We start from the raw sequence: 20,742 nt of genomic DNA on the forward strand, positions 1-20,742 counted from the left end.
TGAGGAGGCGGTAGGAGGGAACGGAGCGGGGCTGGGGCAGGCGAAAGCGAACCGCGAGTCCGCTCCTGGCCGTAGGGCCGCCCCACGGGGCCGGGCGGGGCCGCGCAGGTGCGGCGGGCGCGGAGCTTTTGGGACGCGCGGAGCCGGAGCCGGTGCAGGTATCGGGGCTGAGGGGTTGCGCTGTGTCCGACGGGAGCTCGCAGATACGGGGCTGCACCCCCGGGAGTTGGGGTTGGGTGGTGGGGGTGGGATCCCGGGTCCCGGCGGTGGCACGGCACGGCACGGCACGGTACGGGGGGCTCCGGCTGTCCCGTACTGCGCTGTGCGGGCGGTGGGACTATGCCCGTGTCCGTGTGTCCGGCAGCGCTGAGCTCGCACCCGTCCGGGTTTGCCCTGCCGCACCCGGCAGTTGTCATGGCTCTGCCCCGACTCCGTGGCTGTCCCAGGTAGCGCCGTGAAGGCGCACAGACCCGCTGGAAACGCAAACACGGGGCTGGCAGCGGAGCCGGGCGGTGCGTGTCCCGGGGAGGCGGTGGCGGGTGGGGGAGTCACGCAACTCTGTACGTGAACCGAGCAGCTTTATCGGCAGCTTTATCGGCGTTATTGACAGTGTGACAGCGCTGTCTGCGTCGGCAGCGAGTCCTCCTCTTGCTCCGTGCTCACGCCCCTGAATTCCCTCCCGTACGAGGGTTGTAGATGTGTGGGAGCCCTCTTCCCCCTGACCCCTTCCCACTGCCGGGACAGCGGCTCCGCAGACAGGAAGGGCCCTCCCCGGCGGGGTCGGGAGCGGGGGCTTTCCGCTGCGGAAACCCAAGAGAGCAGCCGATGTCCGTTGGGCAGAGGGGCCGCGGGCTGCACGGCACAGCCGTCCCGGTGCCGGGTGGTGCCGGCTGCCTGCAGACCAGCAGAACCGGTGCCGCCGGCCTGTGGCGCTGGGAGGTGAGCTGGGAGCACGAGGTGCCCTGCCCTGCTCTGCCCTACATACTGGCTGCGAGCCTGCGGGAGCTCACCTCTGCCTGCTGTTTGGATGGGCCCAGTGGTTTCCATCTCTGGGGCTGGGGGGTGCCATCCTTGGGGCCAGCTCCCACTTCTGCAGCCAACGTCCCCGTGCTTCCATGCCCCAGCTGGTACAGGAGCAATGTGTGTTGGAGGCGGCAGCACAGGACGAGGCTGTGAGCTGTCCTGGGAACCACAGTGTGGTGTGGGGATGGCAAGGAGCCACGCGTGGGTCTGAGCAGGGAGCAGCACAGAGCTGTAACCCTGCCATGGGCTTTGCTTGCCTCCAGTACAGACGCATCTGGCTGCTCAGGGTCAGGGTGATGTCGGAGGCTGTGGATCTGTCCTTCCTGTCGGATGTCGAGAAGGATTTGATCCTGCAGGTCCTGCAGCGCGATGAGGAGCTCCGTAAAGCGGAGGAGAGGAGAATCAGGTGTGGTTGGGTTTGCTCAGAGGGGCTGGGGCCGGCTGGGTGCTCTACGTGGAGTCCAGGCTCTGACCACTCCCGCTGTTGGGCTCCATGCAGGCGCCTGAAGAATGAGCTGCTGGAGATCCGGCGCAAAGGGGCCAAGCGGAGCAGCCAGTGCTACAGCGAGCGGACCTGTGCCCGCTGCCAGCAGAGCTTGGGCCGCATCAGCCCCAAGGCCAACACCTGCCGGGGTTGCAACCACTTGGTGTGCCGGGACTGCCGCTCCTATGGCCCCAACAGCTCCTGGCGCTGCAAAGTCTGCACCAAGGAGGCGTGAGTGCACGACGGGGCCTGGGGATGAGCGGCATGGGCCTTCTGTGTGCTCCTCTGTCCTCTTCCTCCCCCTGCTCACCCCAGCCCAAAGCCCCACAACCACCCCTATGATCCAGCCCTAGGTTCTCAGCCTGGTTTCCATTGTGGGGCTGCTGTCCAAGGTGAGCGACCCTGGTTGGGTGATGAAGAACTGGGCCATGCTTTGCTCTGAGGTGCCCTTTGTACCCCCCCTGCTCCTGTCTCCCCGTTATGTGACTTCAGCCCATATTTCAAGCAGCCCAGGTTTCTTTCCTCTCCTTGGCCTCCTCTGCCCTGCAAAGACCCCGTCTCACTCCATGTTGATTTTACCCTTTGTCTTTCTAGGGCATGGTCTCTGTTCAGCCACTTCTGTCCATGCTCCTCTTGACTGGTTTGCAGCTAAAGGGAATGGTTCCTCACTGCCCTTCTGCCCCACAGGGAGCTGAAGAAGACAACGGGGGACTGGTTCTATGACCAGAGGGTCAACCGCTTTGCCAACAGGCTGGGCAGCGACATGGTGCGGCTGTCTCTGCGGCACAGGTCTGCAGGTAGGGCAGGTCAGGAGGTGATGGAGCCACGTCTCCTCCTGCAGCCTGGGGTGAGAGGTGGCCCCGACCCTCTTGGGGTGCTTCAGCTTTCCCTGGGCTCTGCTGTGGGATTTCCTGCTGGGCTGTGTCCCTCCTGAGTCCTCTCTGCTTTCAGCAAGCAAAAGGGAGACGGTGGGACAGACGCTCCTGCAGAAAGCACAGCTTGGTGACCCCAAGGGCTCCTCTGCAGCCCGGCAGAAGAGCCCCCAGGAGCCCCGGAAGGTGCCCAGGTAAGGAGGAACCCTGTATTTGGAGAGGGAGTCACCGATAGCCCATTTGGATGCAGTGGATGGGAGAGAGGCTGCTGTCTTGCTCTGACTGCTGGCCTCCTCGCCAAGCAGGACATGCTTGTGGTTTTGTTTGTCTGCAGTTTGTTTCCTGATGCCTCAGACCCTCGGGAAGGCAAAAGTGACACAGAGTCCATGGAAAACATGAGCCTGGATGGCTACAGACCTGCTTCTGCTGCTGGGGGGGGCAGGTAAGGAAGGCTGGGGCAGGTTGTCATTGCAGTGCTGACCTGGCAGAGAGTGTAGGCTTCTGTCTGAAGCTGGTTGCATCTGTTTGCTGCCTTGGTTCTAATGAGGGAGGTGCTGGCTCTCCTTTCCAGGCTGAAAACTCATGCTGGGCAGGCAGGTCCTCTGTTCCAGGCTTGCTCATGTGGCTCCTTGGAGCTCACAGCAGGAGCAGCTCCCAGCTAAAGCCTGGTTTCCTGGCCCTGCTGCTTTTGGCTGAAGTGCCGGCCTGAGACAGAGCTTTTTCTGTGTCCTCTGCAGAAGGAACTCTCTGGATAAAGCCACCACTATTAAAGATGGTAAGCAGGTTGCTGGACCAGCAGGACCTGGGGCAGCCAGCCTGACACTCCCTCTGCCCTCCAGAAATGTGCTTTCTGTCACCAATGGACGGGTGCGTGCTGCTGCCCAGCTGGGGCTGGGCATTGGGAGTCCTTTGGAGTCCCCTTTGTTCTGCTCTGAATGAGGCTTCTCTTCCCTAGGAGACTCCCATGGGCAGCCGAAGTAGTACATTGGTGAATGATCATGAAGCCATCTTCAAGAAGAACCCCCGGAGGGTGGTGAGGCCTGCAGGTGAGAGGTTGGGCTTCCTGGTGTGCAGCTGGTTCTTGCTGTGCTGTGCTGGAGCAGCAGTGCTCTGCTAATCCCACAAACTCCTGTGCAGACTACACCAAGTCAGTGATTGACCTGCGCCCGGAGGAATTTGTGGGTGAAAGCGGCTCCATGGGAGACAGGAGCAAGTCAGTGCCCGGCCTCACCACAGAGCTGGTGAGACCCTTGGTGGTGCTGGAGCTTGCCGTGCCCATGCTGCCCCATGCTTCACGTGAGCTGTTTCTCTCTGAATGCAGGAGGAGGAGGAGGAGGACATTGACAACCTGGTGGAGATCCATCGGCAGCGGGTGGCGCGGGGCAGCATGCGCAGTGGCACCTCCTCGGTGAGTCCTGAGGCTTGGCCATGCTCTGAAAGCCATGGAGAAGAGCCAAGGGAGCTTCATCCCTTGGAATGGGATTAAAAACCAGAGGCTGTTGTCAAGTGAGCCTGTGTGTTAATGGGGGCACCTGGTGACCACCCCCAGCCAAGCAGGGCTGGCTAAGAGGGATTGGGAACAGCTACGCTGAGTACCCCCTGGATGGTGACACTGTCCAGCTCAGCCTGGCTATGCTTTGCAGAGCACGCTGGGGAGCATGGTCAGCATCTACAGCGAAGCTGGTGACTTCGGGAACATCACAGTCACTGGGGGAATCTCCTTCTCCCTGAGCTACGAGCAAAAGACACAGACGTTGTTCATCCATGTGAAGGAGTGCCGGCAGCTGGCCTATGGGGATGAGGCCAAGAAACGCTCCAACCCGTGAGTGCGGGGAGGGAAAGGGTGGCAGAAAGTGGGGAGGGACAGGATGGTGGCATTGAGATAGGTGGAAGCTGTGAGCAGGGGTCTTGGTAGAGTGGGAGGTCTGGAGTTGTCTATGTGAGGCCTTGAGCTTCACCCATACCTCCCTTCAGGTATGTGAAGACGTACCTCCTGCCTGACAAATCTCGGCAAGGGAAGCGCAAGACAACTATCAAGCGCAACACTGTAAACCCGCTGTACAATGAGCTGCTGAAGGTGAGCAGGGGTGGGCCAGGGCAGCCAGCTCCTCTCTGCCTGAGGCTGCAGCACAACGAGCTGAGCTGCCCTGCTGGGTTCTGCCTTCCCCTCCCTGCCTGGGGAAACGGGCTCCAAACCCTGAGCTGGATGCACACGTAGATCCTGTGCCCTGAAAGCTGGAATAAAACATTTCCAGACTGGGTCACTACTCTGCTATCGCTGTTGTCACATCCCTGGAGGCCATGCAGCCTGTGTTCTTGGCTCTAGTGCGATCCCCCTTCTGCTGATCTGAGGCTGCTGGTTTCCCTTAGAGAAAGCTCCTTACTGCCGGGGCTGTGCAGGCAGAGATAAGGCAGGGCTGGCCCTGGCAGCAGGAGCACTCGGCACTGCCCTTCATGCTGCTGTCCCTGCTGTGGCTGGCACAGGGCAGTGGGGAGGGCTGGTCTCTGTCCTGAGCCCTACTGCACAATCCCCTCTGATGGGAGGGAAGCAGGGAACTGGAAAGCATGCTCTGGTTTCCAGGCTCCTGCGGCTCAGTTTGCCACAGAAGCCTCAATGCAGTTTGTTGAGCTCTTGTACTCCAACCACCTGAGGCTCGGCAGGTTGGCACCACTTCCCTTGTGGTGGGAAGGAGTGGGGTGGCTGTGTGCTGTGAGCCTTGGTGTGCTCTGAAGTTGGCTCTGCCTGCACAGCACATGTTCCCAGCAGCACCGAGCTCAGCGCAGTTTGCTGGCTCACCAATCTTTTCCCTGCCTCTCTTCCTAGTATGAGATTAATAAATCCCTCCTGCTCATGAGGACGCTGCAGTTCTCGGTCTGGCACCACGATCGCTTTGGCCGCAACACTTTCCTGGGGGAGGCAGAGATCCCCATGGACTCCTGGAACTTTGACAGCCAGCTGGAGGAGTTCCTGCTGCTGCACGGCAAGGTACCGACCCACTGCCCCAGCCTGCATGGGGCACAGGGGTCTTGATGGAGCTGCTGCAAGTCTTGTGCCTAAACAAGTCCTGTGCCCAGATTGGAAAGCTGCAGTGCCATAGTAGAAAAGGCAGATCTAGGTTTGAGCCGAGCTTCCTTTTTTTCCTCAGTATATCCCCTGTGTGATACAGTGGGATGTTTTCCCTGCCCAGTCAGGTATTCTCATTTTGTGTGCTTCATTACTCCAAGACTGCAGCTCTTCCTGTCTCCCTCCCCCAATAAGCAAGAATGGGAGCCAACTTCAGGGAAACAAATAGGGGAAATTGGACTTGACATCCTGTCGTGGGCTGCAGAACAGTGCAGTGAGAGGATGTTGTGCAGCTGGATGGCAACAGCAGATGCTTTCTGTTGTGGATTTATTCGGGAGTCTGGTTCTCTCTGTGAGTTGCTGCTGCAGACTCAGCCTTTTGCATTGCTTGGGGCCCAAGCCTGCAGGTGCTGAGCTAAACAGAATTTCCTAAGAAATGTGGTTAAGGCGAAGTGCCATCCCAAAGAAGCCCCTGTGGGCAGTTGTGCTGGCTGAGCTATCTCGAGCAGAAACCAGACCTTTGGGCCAAGAGTGGGGAGTGGCTGCGTGTTGACCCAGCTGTCACTGTGTCTGTTCTGGCTGCTCCAGCAGTGATGTGTTAATCCAGCCATTGCTTCTTTGCAGACTGGGGTGGATGCTGCTGGCCTCCCCCAGTACAAAGGGGAGCTGGTGGTCTCCATGAAGTACATCCCATCTTCCAAGCACCCTGGGGCTGGAAATGGCAGAAAGGGTGAGTGCTGGAGCTCTGACAGCTCTGTGTAGCCTGGGGGCTATTCAGTGCCCCCTACAGACACGTTGGAAATTCCCAGTGGTGAAAATTGATTAAATCTTGCTATGTTGTTTTGGATTTTCTTAGGCAAAGCAGGAGAAGGTGGTGAGCTCCAGGTCTGGATCAAAGAAGCCAAGAACCTCACAGCTGCCAAATCAGGGGGCACGTCAGACAGCTTTGTGAAGGGGTGAGTGTGGGTACTGGAGTGGGAATTTAAGGGAGATGGAAGTGAAAGCTCTGCTCCCTACTTGCATTCCAGAGCATGTCCTGAACCAGAGTGGGGATCTGGGGAAGGGAAGTGTCCTGCATTTGTACCCCCTGCCCATCTGTCTGTTCATCTCTTAGTAGTGATGAATCCTGGTAACAAACACTTCTCTGGGTTTTGGCCAGCTGAGAGGAGCTGCTCAGGGACCAGGAGGGCTGTGGCCCATTACTCATGATTGCAGACTGTGCAGAGGGGTCCCCTGAGCTGGGGAGGTGGCTGTTCTCTTTCTGTAGAGGCCTGGCCCTTCTCTCAGGCTCAAAGCTGGGAGCCAGGACTGGCTGCTCAAGGAGATGCCCTCGAGTCATCTCAGAGGTCACCAAGCAGCTGTGACTTTGGCAGTGCTGGTGTGAGGGCAGTTGGTCTTTGGTGTCTCCTGTGTGCAGATTGCTTGCAGCCTCCTGGGCTTCTGGGAGACACCCACTTCTTTCCAGACCATCATGTCCCATCTTCTCAGTCCTGGTGGGGACAGGTGGGATCCAAGGCAGACATCAGACCAAGCTGCCTTAGCTTCCGAGGGAGAAGTTAGCTGCATGTGTGTTGCTAACTCCAGTGGGGATGCTTTCCCCAGCTACCTCCTGCCACATAAAAACAAGGCCTCCAAGAGGAAGACGCCTGTGGTGAAGAAGACCCTGAATCCTCATTATAACCATACCTTTGTCTACAATGGCATCAACCCTGAGGACCTGCAGCACATCTGCCTGGAGCTCACTGTCTGGGACCGGGAGCCTCTGTCCAGCAATGACTTCCTTGGAGGTGTTCGCCTGGGTGTGGGCAATGGTGAGGAGCTCTGGGGGCGAGGGGCTGAGGAAGGCTGTCACTGCGGTGGGAGAGGCCCCACATGGCTCCCAAACCCCTGGACAAGTGCTTTTGCCTGGAGTCGCCTCTCTGCTGCAGAGGTGCTGCTCCCATGCAGAAACAGGCTGTAACTAACTTATGCCCATCTCCTTTCTCCGAGGCATGAGCAACGGGCAGGCTGTGGACTGGATGGACTCCACGGGTGAGGAGCTGAACCTGTGGCAGAAGATGCGCCAGTACCCAGGCTCATGGGCAGAGGGGACACTCCAGCTCCGCTCCACCATGGCCAAGCTGAGGCCCTAGGCAGCAGAACAGGCACCAGGGCTCACCCTGGGGCTTGCACAGCTGCTGTGGAGCTGCACTCACAGCATGGCCAGATGAGTGCCAAACTTAATTATTATTTTTTTGCCTATATTTTAATAAACATGACCCTTCTTTAAACAGGCTTGGGCAGAAAGTCTTCTTGGCCTAGCTTCTCTTCAAGGGTTTTCCTTTTGTTTTAGGAAAACCAAATTTGGACCAAATGTAAGGCTGAACTTGAGCCCTTGTGGGACCTCCCTTCTTTACCCACAGGCACAATGCTTTGCAATGTGGTTAGGTTTCCTTTTTCCCCTCCAGTTCTCTCCCTCCCACCCTCTGTATTTCATAACCTGCTCCCTTATTGTCTCTTCCACCCTCCTCCCAAAGGACAGTGCTGGCTCTGGGACCCAGGGGCAGAGAATAGACCAGTTCGTGCCCCAGCTGTTCAGTCATAGGGAACACTGGTGGGGCCATGCTGAACTGACCTTTTTCTACAAATTTATTAATTTCAAGGTGATATTCTACTGCCAAAACATTTCCCAGGAAGGGTGCCACGATGCTGGGTGTAAGGAGAAGCAAGTAGATTATGAGCCTCTGTACTGGATGTCTGTTACTGTCTTTGCTGAGCATGGGGCCATTTGCTTCTAATGAAGGCGTTTGCTGGCTCTGGCAGGAGCCTGGCATCAGTGCCTGGCCAGCAGGGCTGAGCCCAGGCAGGGACAGCGTGAGTTTAAGTTGTGTATGGTGTGAGGACGGCCACAATGAGGGTGAAGCTGCTGCAAAAGAGGTATCTGTAATGTCGCCCTGCCTGCTCTCCTATCCCTTTTCTGCTCTGGGAGCTTTCACAGGGTATGGAGCACGCACTCAGCTGTGGTCTCTCCTCCTGTTGGGCTCCTATTCTCCCTCCCTGCCCTGGGGTTTGAACAGAGAAAATCCAGCATGTCCTGTTGTGGTCCTGCCTGAGGCTGAGTCAGGGTTATGTCCAGAGGGTACTCCTGGCTGTTGTGCAGTGACTGCTAGCGTATGGCCCCTGTCTCATCCTTGTCCCTGCTCCTCTCCCTGTGCCAGAGCAGCCTGAGAGTGGCTCCCTTCCTCCTGGAAGACCTTGGCACCCTAGTCCTCCTCTACTGTGGGCGACTAGAAAAGCAGAAAGGAAGCTGTCCGTCCTCCAAGGCATGTGGCAGGGGTCTCCCCTCGCTGCCTCAATCACAGGGGTCCCCACGCTGTGCCCGCTGGGCTGCCTCCTGCTCACTCAGCAGGTAGGTGTCAATGAAGTCGAAGAGCTCATCGGGGCTGATGGGCAAGATGTAGCGCTCACGGTCAGTGCCCGCTTTGTCCAGGAGCACCACGTTGAAGTGGGAGCGGGTGAGGTGCAGGAACTGCCTGGGGGTGCAGAAGGGAGCTGATGGTCAGGATTGAGAGTCCCTAGCTTGGAGCATTCCCACCCTACACTGCTATGGTCAGGTACTCCTGAGGGTGGTGGCTTCCACCTCTTCCTCAGGGCTGTAAGCTGCCAGGAGGGCCTGGTGTCTCTGTGTCTGGACTCTGGGCACCGAGGACAGGCTGAGGGCATCCTTAGCCTCAGTGCAGCAGAAAGGAGAAGCCTGAAGAGGCAGACTCTTGCTCGTGAGCCTGGCAGCAAGCCTTATGTCTTACCAGTCCCCCTGTGTCCCTGTTCTTACAAGACACCTGCCCTGACTCTTTGGGATGGCCCCTTCCAGCTGCTCCTGCTTGAAGGGTCACGTATTCCACCCCCCGTCCCCTGGTACCTGAGCTCTTCTATGATGCCGACAGACAGCTGGTGCTCCCGGATGCGGCCCACTTCATGTGGGGGCTGCCCCACCAGCTCAATGATGGTAACATGACGCAGGTCCAGCCCGCAGGTGGCTTGCTGCAGAGGAGGGGATGTGGTGGTGAGTACGTGCCGATGGAGTGCAAGGAGGGGGAAACAGCACGTTGGCTCACCTGCAGCATGGAGATCTGCATCTTGTAGTAGCGGTTAGCAGAGTCGGGTGCTGAGATGACAAGGAGCCGGCGTTTCTCGTAGAACTGATCCAGCAGGCTGGCTGCTGAGTTCACAGCAGTGTTGATCTGCATGGCTGGGGCAACAAGAGAGTGTGTGAGCACAAGAAGAGTTGCTGCTTTGCACCCCTTATTCCCCAGTCTTCCAGACAGAAACTCCCTTAAGCTTTGGGCATCTCTGCAGGTAGATTCCCTGCCTTGCCCTGCACCACTTACGTGTACAGAGGGGCTGGGAGCCTGTCCATTGCTGGGTGGACTGGCAGACCCGCAGGGAGGTACCCTGGCGCTCATAGCCCCCATCGCACAGATACTCGCATGTGGCACCATAGTTGTTGCCATCAGAGGTGCAAGACAGGTAGCCGTGTTGCGGAGGCTTCAGGACAGGACAGCGTCTCACTGCGAACAAGGAGGCCAGGTGAGATCAGACTAGGGTTAGAAGGGCACAGGCCCAGTCCTGGGTATGCAGAGCAGGGAGCCTGCAGCCCAAAGGAGCCTGTTTCACCTTGGACACGGATCCTGAACTTGCAGCTGGCTCGGTTGTATGCCTGGTCATAGGCAGTGTAGCGGATCACGTGCTCTCCTTCAGGGAACTCAGACCCAGGCTCTGGACCCCGCAGTGTCACTCTGCACTCAACAGATGGGTTCTCTGTTAGATGCCCCAGGAGAGGCATTCAGATGGCACCCAGTGCAGCCCCCAGCCCTGGATGGTGATACCAGCACTGCCTCTGCGCTCACCTCTTGATGATGCCATCAGCAGAGTCCTTCACACGAGGCGGATCCCAATATACTGTAGCAGTTAGCTTGCCTGGCTCTGCTATCCGCTCACGGGACTCAGGGCAGCGGATCTTGGGAGGTTCAACATCTGCCCACAGGAAGAAGGAATAAGCTTGGGGAACAGCTGAGGCTGTGCTATGCGAGTAGGATAACGGGCAGAGGAGGACCCCAGGTGCCCAGTGATCCCACAGCTGCTGAGCACAGCCTGGCACTGGAGCAAGCAAAGCCTGATGCAACGTTAGCATTGAGTGACCAGGCTCAGCCTCGCTCATGGAATGCTGCACTTTCTATCAGCCTGAGCTTTGTGACTAACAGCACCTTAGGGAGCAGCAGGGCCTACGGTTCTTGAGCAGAGAGGTGCAAGGCACCAGCACTTGGTCAGGCACTAGAGATGCTATCTGCAGGCAAAGAGAGGATGGAGGGTGCCCATTCCTAGAGATCACAAACAGCCTGGGAGGACAGTAGGGTGAGAATTTACCTACACAGACTGGCTCGCTCCCACTCCAGCGCCCATCTTCCATGCATATGCGGCTTCGGTCGCCCTCCAGCTGGTAGCCGGGTAGGCAGGTGTAGTCACAGCGGGAATCCATCTGCACCCCGGCTGAGCAAACATAGGAGCCCCGCAGCACCGCTGGCAGCACGTGGCATCTGATCTCTAGGCCAGAGAGAACAAAGAGGGGAGGGAAGTGGCTGGGCTGGCTGCCTAGTTGTGCCAGCAGGCAGAGACTCAGGGCTGGCAGTGCCCACAGGGAGGCCAACAAGCCTGGTGAATGGGATGCACTCACGTCGGCAGTACGCCATGCCAGACCAGTGGCGACTGGGTAAGCACTGCACAGCACTGCGGCCCACCAGTCGGTAGCCACGGGCACAGCTCAGCTCACAGCGTGTCCCCAGGCTGCTGCGGTAGTTGCCCCCCCGGGGTGAGTAGCAGGTCGCCTCTCCACGGTAAATGTTCAGCGTGGCACACCATTGAGGCACTGCAGGGAGAAAAGGGGTGAGGGATGCTTGGCCAGGCCTTGGTTCCCTCAGGGACCTGAGGGAAAGGTTTGGGATGCTGTTACCTCGACGATAATCCAGAGCAGGCTCAGGGGGTGCTTCTTCCACATATACTTCATTGGTGTGGCTCTCAGCAGTATAGTAGCCGGACCCTGCAGAGCAGGAGTGAGATGAGAGCACTGTGTGACATTTCATGGCCACACATAGGTGATGACTCTGCCTCATGCTGCAGCACAGTCCAGTCCCAAACTGTCCCACAGCTCCTTAGAGAGAGATCCCACCTCTGGGCAGACTTTGCCTTGCTGTCCTAGCACTTCCAAGCTTGGAGCAGAAGGGTTAAGCAGGGCAGACAGTGAGCCTGCAGGCTGGCAGCAGCCGCAGACTAAACATCCCCAAGGGCAGACGTGGTTACTGCAGTAAGTGGGTGCTGGCCTAGCTGAGACCCCTGGCCTTTCGGTGGTCAGGAGGGAAGGAAGGAAACCTCCCTCCTGCCTGTCTGAGCACAGCAAGGGATGAGAAGCATGGCAGTGTGCTGGAGTGAAGGCTGAAGTTGCTGGAGGAGCTTGCCTGGTGCTGCTGGCCTTGCATCATCCCTGCTGCGGACAGTGACTCCTGGCACAACAGACAGGGACAGCCTTGCACCAGCCCTCTGCCCTTCCCACCACACCAACTCCAACACCCCCATGGTGAAGTGACCGGTGGGGCAGGATGAAGGAGTGGGGGCTGGGGAAGAAGGCCTGCATGCAAGGAGAGCTGGCGCTGAGCCCTGCAGCCCCCTGGGCCCCGCAGCATGCTGTCCGGCTGCGGCATTCCCCAGCACTGAGCTCACATTTCCGCCCCTTTTCCAATGGCCTCCCCTGCGCTGCCCCCTCCTCACCGTTCCCACTGCTGCAGGACCCCACCTCACTGCACTATGGTAATTTTTTATGCATCCAAAGGGACAGCCCCTGGTAGTACCCATTGCCCCTTCCCCCTACCCCTGCTTTTGGGAAAGGGGAGTGTAAGCTGAAGCCGATCCAACCAGCAGCTCCTAAGTCACGTGGAGGAAACTTTATTACACATCTTTCCAGCAAGAACTTTTTACTACAGTGCGGCTCCCCATCGCTTCCCACAAACTCGTTAAGTCACCCACTTGTTCCCACAAAGCCTTTTATCCCCGTGCCCTTCCCATGCCGGCTGGCGCCAACGCAGGATGGCAGCCCCAGAGGAGCTGAGCATGGGGTTGGTGCACTGTGGGTCGGTGTGGCTCCCCACAGCAAGCAGCTGCCTGGCTGGTAAGACAATACAAGGCAGTGATGCTCCCCTGCCAACATGCCGTGTATTTGCAGATGTTCATGGCATGGCATGGTAGGCACTGCCCTGACCATTTCAGATGGGCAGGAGCATCACTGGAGGCAGCAGAACAAGGCAGCACAGTAAGGGGAGGGAGAAGAAACAGGGAAGGGAGAATTCCCTCGCAAAGAGCAGCACAAGGGCTTTTCCCTGAGGCTGAGCCAGAGCTGGATCCCAGCCCAGCTGGGGCAGGGTGCGAGCGTGCTGTGGGGAGGGGACGTGACCTGATTGGGGTCAGAGTGCTTCAACCAGGTCAACATCTGCTATCTGATGGCTACAGCAGCAGGGAGTCAGGAGAAAAGTTCTACTGCCATAAGTGAGGCTGTGACAATGAGGTCAAATGTTTGCTCATCTCTGGGTGCTTCCCAGCCCCACAGCAGCGTCCCCCTTCCCATAACCCCACTGTGTAGCAATGCTCTCCTGGCCTTACCACGCAGGGACTTCTCCTCACTCCCATCACTCACCTCCTCCCCTCCCTGCCCTGACACTCATTGCCCCACATGCCGGTGCCACCACGGTGCTCACCTTCATGCCACGTGGCCGACACCAGCCTGGTGAGGAACACCAGCAGGACGGGTGCTGCCTCCTGTGCCATGCCAAAGCCAGACAGCCCCACTGTGCTGGGTGGGGGGCTGCCGGAGCCCCTGCGGGATGGAGCCGGGGCTGGGGGCAGTGCTCAGCTCCCTCTGTTGCTGCTCTCCGGCTCGTGCTCCTGCTTTGGCTGTGCTGCCTCTGCTGAGTAAATCGACTTCTCCCCTCTGCTGCCTGTCCCAAACATTCAAAAGGCATGAGTCAGGCCCCAAGCGATGAGATTGTCAAAAAAAAAACACCAATAAATCCTAAGGATTCCTTACTTTTCAGAGTACCTTCTGCTTTTCCAAGGCTCTAAAAGCTTTTCAGATGTTTCCTCGCCAGCGACAGAGCCAAGAATCAGTCTTCAAGCAAAGGAGAACGGAGGAGCTTCCACCACCAGCTCCAGACTCCTGGAATGGGAGCTCCAAGGACAAACCGCAGCGATCATGGCCCTTTTTTCCAGCGGGGCAGGGCTAGAAGGGCTGAGAAATGAGGAAACCTCACTGCACGCTGTGGGGTTTGAAACCAGACCTGAGGCAATCAGTTCCAGCTGGGGTCTATTTTCCAGCTCCGGCTCAGCCTCTGTGAAGCAAAGAGAATGAATGGTGCAGGCTGGGGTCTGCTGCCTGGCACTGAGGGGTGGGATGGGGCCCGGCAGGGGATCTGTTCTGGCGCAGGGTGCAGACGGGAAGGCCTGGCAGGCAGGTACAGGAGCTGGCACGGAGCACTGGGCAGCCTGAATGTGCTAATTATGTGACGGCCAGACTGGTAAGTGTGCTAATTAATAACACAGCTGCGCCGAGATGGACAGATCCCATCTCCCAGCAGCTCTCCCTGTGGGCACGTGTAGTGCCCGGCACTGGGCGCAGTGTTGTAGGCACTAACGAGGCAGAACCCTGTTGTGTTTGGGGATGGGGAGATGCTGTAGGTATTAACGAGGATTGGGGCTGTGACATTGTTAGTACCTCCCCCCTGTTCAGTCCTAACCTAGTGATGTGCCTTGGGCGCGCATTTCAAACGTACACTCTAGGGGGCGTAGACGAAGTGATTAAGGTATATAAGGTGTTAATTAGTCCTAATAAACGCCATTTTGCCATCTTGATGAGTGGCTTTTTGGCCCTGGGGGTGGGGGTGGGGGGGTAACGCATGGAAGCACGCAGCAACAGCGCAGTGCGAGGGGACGGGGCAAAGCCCACCCTATAGAGCCCAGCAGGGCACGAGGAGGGGTCCCACTATGGGAATTCACCCAGGGGGCTGGTTCTGCCCCCTGCAGTGCCCCACAGTGCCCTACAGCGGGCGCGTTCGGCTGTTTCCGTGACCATTCGGAAAACTTCGGGACTCTTCGGCAATGCCCGGCGGCTCGGGGCGGGCCGGGTCCTCCCCGACGGGGCGGTGCTCGGCTCGGCTCGTCGGAGCTCGGCAGGACGCAGCTCGGTCCGGTCCGGTCATGGCGTCCCCGTCGCGGCGGCTGCAGACGAAGCCGGTGATCACCTGCCTGAAGAGCGTCCTCCTCACCTACACCTTCGTGTTCTGGGTGAGCGCCGGGCCGAGCCCGCGAGTCCTCTCCCTTCCCGAGCCCCGCGGGTATATCGCGACCGCGCTGCCCTATCGCGACACGGCGACATTCCCCCTCTATCGCAGGTGTCGGGCATCGTGCTGCTGGCCGTGGGCGTGTGGGGCACGGTGAGCCTGGCCGTCTATTTCTCGCTGCTGGACGAGAAAGCCACCAACGTGCCCTTCGTCCTGGTGGGTGCCGGTGTCGTCGTGGTGCTGCTGGGCACCTTCGGCTGCTTTGCCACTTGTCGTGGCAGCCCATGGATGCTGAAACTGGTAAGTGCTTTCCGAGGGGGGGGGGGTTAAAGGGAACGGTTCCCTTTGGGGCACCCGACCCATGTTGCCCTTCTCTCCTGCCCGCAGTACGCCATGCTGCTGTCCCTCATCTTCCTCATCGTGCTGGTGGCTGCCGTTGTCGGGTTTGTTTTCAGGCACGAGGTGAGTGTGCCCCTCATTAATGTGTAGCAATGGGGGCCGGGGACCCGCTTAGAAGGTTGGAGGTGCTGCTGGAGCAGCATTAGGGTGACTCAAGGGGGCCAGAGGAGCAGCTTGGTCCTGGTAAGGACCCATAAAGGCTCAGTTTGCTGGGGACAAGAGTTGTGTGTGCAGGGAGCTGCCCCTCCGACCAACCAGCATGACTCTGGGACTCTCTGTCTGCCATTGAAATATCCTCTGAAACCCGTATATAAATGTTCTTTCCTTTCTGTTTTCTGTAAGTAAGGCTCCTGTGAGGGTTTCTCTGCTGTGGAGCAACCTGCTAATTGGGGGAGCTGGCAAGGTGTAGGGCTGTGTTACTGCACGCACGCTCCGGGCACCACAGAGACACCTCCTGCCTTGTAATAGTGTGTATAATTGCCTGGGTCAGCGGGGAATGCCTCCAGGCCATGACCAGAGTCATTCCTGCCATCACCAAGTGGTGACTAATGTGGGGCTGAGGTCCCAACGCGTGCAAGGGGACAGCACCACAATGTCCTCCTCACACGGCTGCTGAGACGTTTGTCTTGCAGATCAAGACAAGCTTTGAGAGCAACCTCAATCTGGCCTTGAAGAACTACAATGGGACTGCGGATCGTCACAGCGAGGCGGTCGACACCATCCAGAAAACTGTGAGTGCTCCTCTCTGCCTCATTGGATCGTGGTAGGGGCATCCAGGTGCATCTGCCTACCCCCTGGGTGTTCCTAGCTGGGTGTTCCCCTCCGTCGCTGCATTTGGTGTCCTCTTGCACAACAGGATGGTAAGAGGAGCCCTCAGAGCCCTCCTGCTGCTGCCTTGCAGGAAGGACAAGCAGCCACACATGGAAAGCATCTGGTCCAAGTTAGGGCTGATGAGGAGGGTCTCTGGAGTTATGTCTGGAGCACAAGCAGCCTCTGTTGCTGCATTTAGAGCATCCCGGTGAGGATCATAAGACTGCTAAGTTGGGGAGGAAGAGGTGCTGAGTAAGAGTCAGAGACCTTCCTGGATGGATGCTGGGATATGGAGTGTTGAAAGCCCAGGAGCTGCTGCAGGAATGCCTGTAAGGCTGGGGTACTGGCATCCTGATGTGACCATTCTTGCTTCTCCTGACAGCTGCACTGCTGCGGGGTACAGAACTACTCAGACTGGGAGAAGACCGAATACTTCACCCAGAAGGGAATCCCTCAAAGCTGCTGCAAGAGCCAGGATGGCTGCTCGGTGGAGGATCTGAGAGACCCAAGCAAAGCCAAGCAGAAAGTGTTTGTAGATGTAAGTTAAGCTCATAAAAATTCCCTGCAAGTTCTGGAGGTGGGGAAGGAAGAGCTGGTTGGATAAGAAAGGGTTTGGCCTTCACTTGAAAGGAAAACTTCTTCCTAAATGCACGCACCCTGTGGCTCAGGGATCCCTCTGGGGTGGGTATAGGGGGAGGATAGACAGGAGGGAGCCTTTCCTCCCACCTGCAGTCAGTCCCTTCTGGTCTTTAAGGTCAGGGACTGGCCTGACCCCACTGTTTGCACCTGGGCCTGTGCATTTCTGAGAACAGGAGAATAAGGAGGTAATTTCCTGGTCAAGTTCATTCTGTAGCGCTGACGTCTGTCAGCCGATGTGCAAAGTCCTGCTTGTGTAGTGAGCACAGGTGACATCACGGTGCAGGGAACACTGGTGATGTGTGCAGGGGTTACACAGGGTGCTCATCAGATGAGTCGCTTTGTTTATCCCACTGCTCACATGAAGAGAAAGCCAAGGGCGGTGCTGCCTTTGATAACAAGGGTGACAAGTCCTGCAGGGAGCTGGGGGTACTCTTTCTCTTGCACTAGGGTTCCACGGAGAGGCAGGTTTGTGATGGGGGTGGGGGAAACAGAAAACCCTGGACCCACGTGCTTTACTCTTCCTCTCCTGCAGGGCTGTTTTTTCCTGGTAACATCAACAATGGAGTCAAAAATGAGTGTTGTGGCTGGCATTTCCTTTGGCATCGCATGCTTCCAGGTAAATTTCACTTGCTACTGGGAACAGGAGCAGTGCAGAGTGAAGCCAGGTTCTATCCAGAGGCATTCAGTTTCTGTGCAGTTTGTGTACAAAAGGCACAGCCTTTCTCAGCCAGAGAAGAACAGCTCTTCCGCAGCTAATCTGTGTTTAACTTCACCACTGTGCAACCTCTAGCCTCTTAAACTCAAGGCTGCAGCACCTGCTCTGTCTCTCTGAGCCCAGGTTATTTGGGAAGAGCTCCTTTCTACAACAGACTTTGAGAAAAAACAAAGCAGCTGAACAGAGCTTGTATTGCTTTGGTTAAACTCCCTGCTTTTGCTGTTGGTAAGAGCCCAATTAATGCTTTTCCTTTTTCTACCTCATCTTGCCCCTTAACTATATTGGGCTCACTTTGGTGTGGCTGGGTCCTTGGAGCACCTGTGTAGCATCCCCTGTGCTGGTAAATGGTGAGAGGACCTCATGCCCTGCACACCATCACAACTTGTAATTGCTTCCTCCCCCTCCAGCTCCTCAGCCTCCAGTTTACTTTATCCTGTAGGACACTTCCTGCACGGGTTTCGTGCAACAATGTGCGTAGTGTCCTGTAATCTGACAGGCTTTATCCCAGCAGGAAACGAGAGGCCTCTGCCCCTGAGTTCCTAGCTAAATTGGGCTTTGTGCACAGTGAATGCCGTGGTCTGGGTTTCCCAAGGAGCTGCGCACAATGGGGCTGAGCACTTAGGAAATCCAGATCTGATGTGTTGCGGCAGGGGCTGCAGGATGCATAGCTGGCCTTTATTTGTCTGGGTTTGGAAAACTTGCTCAACTCTGTATGCTGAGCAAGCTTGGCAGGCTTTCAGTTGGAAGAGAAGTGAGTTTGCTCTTTATGTAGTCCAGAAGCCACGGTGAGACCTTGGAGGCACAGGACCAGCAGGTAACAGCACTAGTGTGGGGAGAGGAAGGTATACACCTCGCTAAGATGTGAGCATGTCACACTGCCTGTCCTGTAATGAAAGCTGAATAACGTGGAGCAAGCAGGGCTATGGCTGCAGTCTGTGCTACAAGGAGCCTTCAGCTGTGGCTGAGAGAGGCCAGGAGTTGGGGCTGATCTCCGTTCCCTCCCACACTGATGTGAACTGAGCTGTGCTCTGCGTGGGGTGGCTGAGACGTGACTGACACACAGACGGTGAGCTGCCTGCTTCCCCCAGCTCCAGCCCTGCAATTAGCTTGGCTGACACTGGGCTGGGGAATTGGAGCCATTTCCTGGTTTTTATCACTCATTCAGCAAGTCTTTGCTGTGTTGTGCAGCCAGCAGGGACCAGTCATGTAAATGTGCCTCTAACTTGGCTTGTATAGGTCAAACTCCTGCAGGATTCAGCTCTAAGCATCTGTGTGGGGCTGGAAGGCCACACTGTGATAACAGCAGCGTGTTCTGCATGTGTTGCTGATGTGAAACAGCAACCTTGATTCCCTGCTGCCCTTGAAGCCTGGAGAGGTGGTTGTGCAATTGGCTGTGACGCTCCTGAAATCTGTAATTTCTGAATTATTGTTATAACAGATTATTGTTATACAGTTACTGTATAACAATAGATGCTTCATAAAGCAGTATGTAAGAGGATGGCATGTGGAGCATCACTCACAAGGAGTTGTCTTGGTGGATACCTGCCAGGACCCTCTCCTTCAGTCTCTCTCCCTTACTTTAAAGTGGGGTGCAGCAGCCTGTGCTGTGGTTTGTAAATCCCACTGTGCATGTTATAAAACTGAGATGTGAGTGCCTGATGTTACGGAACAATTGGTCAGGTTTTCCCACTAGAGCACCATGTCTTATTTTGGGCCACCTCTAGTGTGTCTTTCCTCTTCCCTTCAGTTGGTTGGTATCATCCTCGCCTGCTGTCTGTCCCAGTACATCACAAACAACCAGTACGAGATGGTGTAGCCCCTCTGGTGCACAGTGGCTTTGACTAAGGTACGTCTATCTGCTGACATAAGCCATGGCTTTGCTACACTGGGCTTTCAGGGTTGTTTGCATCTCCTAAACCACAAGTGGGTGATGTGTGTACTCCCATGGTGATGGAGGGGGTGGAAGTGAGGGGAAGTTATTTCATCTTTATCAAAAACAGAGCATGCAGATCCACCGTGGTCCTGCTGGTGCTGCCTGTGATGCTGTTGCATTAACCTTGGGCCTCCACCCCTGGGCTGTCTGTGGCTGTTGCCACCGCCTCCTGCAGTGTGCTGCTGAGCCATGCAGGAGGGCATCTGCTAAGCCCTGTCTGCTCCATGGTGTATAACTCTGGACCTCTAAATGCTGTGTTTGTTAATGCTGTCTTCTGAATGGCAGGCATTCCTCCTGCTCGCTGTGTGGGGGAAGACCACACCACCTCCAGTTTTCCTCCGGACGCTGCTTCATGAAGTCTTGCTTTGAATTGACTGATCCTCTCCTCAGATAGCTCATCGAAACGAGTGCAACAGCTGTTCTGCTGCGCTCGGGGACTTGTCCTAACACTACTCTACTGTACCGCTGAGTGGGATAATTAGTGTAGCTGAGGTGGTTGCAGTAGCTGCACTCCTGCAGGTGCCGGGCTCTTCTTTCAGCTGTGCCGGAACAGCCGCTGCCACCATTCATTGCAGCCCTCGCTGGCTGCCCTGCTCCTGGGCAGGAGCTGTTCTCACTAAGTGCCTCCCTCGGGAAAGCTGTGCTTTCTCTCATCTCCAACCTCTATTCTCAGCCCTTTTGCATCCCCTCTCTGTTCAGCCTCAATTGCTGGCCACGTTTCTTCTTCAGATGGGGTTGTTGTCCCATTCAAGCAGTGCCTGCTTGCTGAAGCTCTTTGCTCAGCAAGCTCTCGGCTAGTTGCCAAGCTCTCATCGTCATGCTGGATTTTATATACTTTTTTATAGTTGTACTTTTTTAAAGTACGGGCTGTAGCCATTCTTTGTAAGCTGTAGCAGGGTTTGGTGATGTAGATCCTGGTGCCTTTACCTTGGTGTAGGTGTCCTTGCACCGAGTCAGCTGTGACTTGATCGTCAGTATTACATGCTGCTTTAACTCATTTTGTGTATTGAGTAGAACTCTTTTGTCTTGAGACACAATAAATATTAAGATATTTTACTCTACAAAACCACCCTGGCTTTTCTATTAATCCCCTGGAAATTCTTCTCAAGTCTTTGCAAACAGCAGCAGCAACCCAGCTGCAAGGTAATGTGCTGACCCTGGGCCAGCTGGTGACCGCTGGGCCTCTGCAGCTCATGTTTCTCAAATACTCACCGGTGCCCTCGTGCTTACAAATAACTTTTGTAATTGAATTTGCTTCATAAAAAGCCTTGTGCAACTCTGCTGAAACAAAAAGCCTGGAGCATCTCAGCACAGGAACTGCTGGAGGAATGCAGGGGCTCCAGAGTTCAGCCCTGATGCAAAGTGTGTCCCTCCTGTGCTCAGAGCACAGCATGCCGCAGCACTGCTGGAGCCAGGAGATGTGGGTGGAAGCTTTGTGTGTGCTCAC

At 56.7% G+C, this 20,742-nt stretch overlaps 3 protein-coding genes across 5 annotated transcripts; 2 read left to right on the top strand and 1 right to left on the bottom strand.

Annotated features, from left to right (window-relative positions):
* Positions 1-68: 68 nt before the first annotated feature.
* On the top strand, positions 69-7,717 carry SYTL4 (synaptotagmin like 4). 2 transcript variants are annotated; one of them, XM_015860369.1, is made up of 17 exons: positions 69-158; positions 1,287-1,429; positions 1,523-1,738; positions 2,195-2,304; positions 2,459-2,573; positions 2,714-2,821; positions 3,117-3,246; positions 3,335-3,425; positions 3,517-3,620; positions 3,701-3,787; positions 4,023-4,201; positions 4,354-4,456; positions 5,204-5,365; positions 6,068-6,173; positions 6,300-6,399; positions 7,046-7,254; positions 7,433-7,717. In XM_015860369.1, exons 2-17 carry the CDS (start codon positions 1,320-1,322, stop codon positions 7,573-7,575), a joined length of 2,073 nt encoding a protein of 690 aa, XP_015715855.1. In that variant the 5' UTR covers positions 69-158; positions 1,287-1,319; the 3' UTR covers positions 7,576-7,717. The 2 variants fall into 2 exon arrangements, with proteins under 2 accessions (XP_015715855.1, XP_015715856.1); XM_015860370.2 differs by lacking the exons at positions 69-158; positions 1,287-1,429; positions 1,523-1,738 and adding an exon at positions 1,764-1,899.
* A 331-nt stretch (positions 7,718-8,048) lies between these two features.
* On the bottom strand, positions 8,049-14,578 carry SRPX2 (sushi repeat containing protein X-linked 2). Of its 2 annotated transcripts, none has more exons than XM_015860375.2 (11): positions 13,563-14,578; positions 13,222-13,461; positions 11,430-11,516; positions 11,154-11,345; positions 10,847-11,023; positions 10,330-10,456; positions 10,097-10,218; positions 9,811-9,990; positions 9,538-9,671; positions 9,342-9,463; positions 8,049-8,955 (listed from the first exon to the last, which is right to left on the bottom strand). In XM_015860375.2, the coding sequence occupies exons 2-11, from the start codon at positions 13,289-13,291 to the stop codon at positions 8,775-8,777; spliced, it is 1,392 nt and encodes a 463-aa protein (XP_015715861.1). In that variant the 5' UTR covers positions 13,292-13,461; positions 13,563-14,578; the 3' UTR covers positions 8,049-8,774. The 2 variants fall into 2 exon arrangements, with proteins under 2 accessions (XP_015715861.1, XP_015715860.1); XM_015860374.2 differs by having other exon boundaries at positions 13,551-14,578.
* Positions 14,579-14,644: 66 nt separating this feature from the next.
* TSPAN6 (tetraspanin 6) lies at positions 14,645-20,364 on the top strand. The gene is made up of 8 exons (XM_015860378.2): positions 14,645-14,803; positions 14,911-15,099; positions 15,187-15,261; positions 15,831-15,929; positions 16,391-16,546; positions 17,180-17,263; positions 19,110-19,208; positions 19,581-20,364. Exons 1-7 carry the CDS (start codon positions 14,717-14,719, stop codon positions 19,176-19,178), a joined length of 759 nt encoding a protein of 252 aa, XP_015715864.1. The 5' UTR covers positions 14,645-14,716; the 3' UTR covers positions 19,179-19,208; positions 19,581-20,364.
* The last annotated feature ends 378 nt before the right edge of the window (positions 20,365-20,742 follow it).

This window comes from Coturnix japonica, chromosome 4, assembly GCF_001577835.2.
Source record: "Coturnix japonica isolate 7356 chromosome 4, Coturnix japonica 2.1, whole genome shotgun sequence".
Taxonomy (NCBI): Eukaryota; Metazoa; Chordata; class Aves; order Galliformes; family Phasianidae; genus Coturnix; species Coturnix japonica.

What these genes read in the sequence shown, in the direction of transcription:
- SYTL4 (XM_015860369.1), top strand. Translation starts at nt 1,320, where the DNA reads ATGTCGGAGGCTGTGGATCTGTCCTTCCTGTCGGATGTCGAGAAGGAT. An exon ending in CCGGCCTCACCACAGAGCTG is followed by an intron (nt 3,621 to 3,700) that starts GTGAGACCCTTG and finishes CTCTGAATGCAG; the next exon opens with GAGGAGGAGGAGGAGGACAT. An exon ending in TCCTGCTGCTGCACGGCAAG is followed by an intron (nt 5,366 to 6,067) that starts GTACCGACCCAC and finishes GCTTCTTTGCAG; the next exon opens with ACTGGGGTGGATGCTGCTGG.
- TSPAN6 (XM_015860378.2), top strand. Translation starts at nt 14,717, where the DNA reads ATGGCGTCCCCGTCGCGGCGGCTGCAGACGAAGCCGGTGATCACCTGC. An exon ending in TCGACACCATCCAGAAAACT is followed by an intron (nt 15,930 to 16,390) that starts GTGAGTGCTCCT and finishes TTCTCCTGACAG; the next exon opens with CTGCACTGCTGCGGGGTACA. An exon ending in TTGGCATCGCATGCTTCCAG is followed by an intron (nt 17,264 to 19,109) that starts GTAAATTTCACT and finishes TCTTCCCTTCAG; the next exon opens with TTGGTTGGTATCATCCTCGC.
- SRPX2 (XM_015860375.2), bottom strand. Translation starts at nt 13,291, where the DNA reads ATGGCACAGGAGGCAGCACCCGTCCTGCTGGTGTTCCTCACCAGGCTG. An exon ending in TGGCATGGCGTACTGCCGAC is followed by an intron (nt 11,024 to 11,153) that starts GTGAGTGCATCC and finishes TCTCTGGCCTAG; the next exon opens with AGATCAGATGCCACGTGCTG. An exon ending in CTCCCAGCCCCTCTGTACAC is followed by an intron (nt 9,672 to 9,810) that starts GTAAGTGGTGCA and finishes TTGTTGCCCCAG; the next exon opens with CCATGCAGATCAACACTGCT.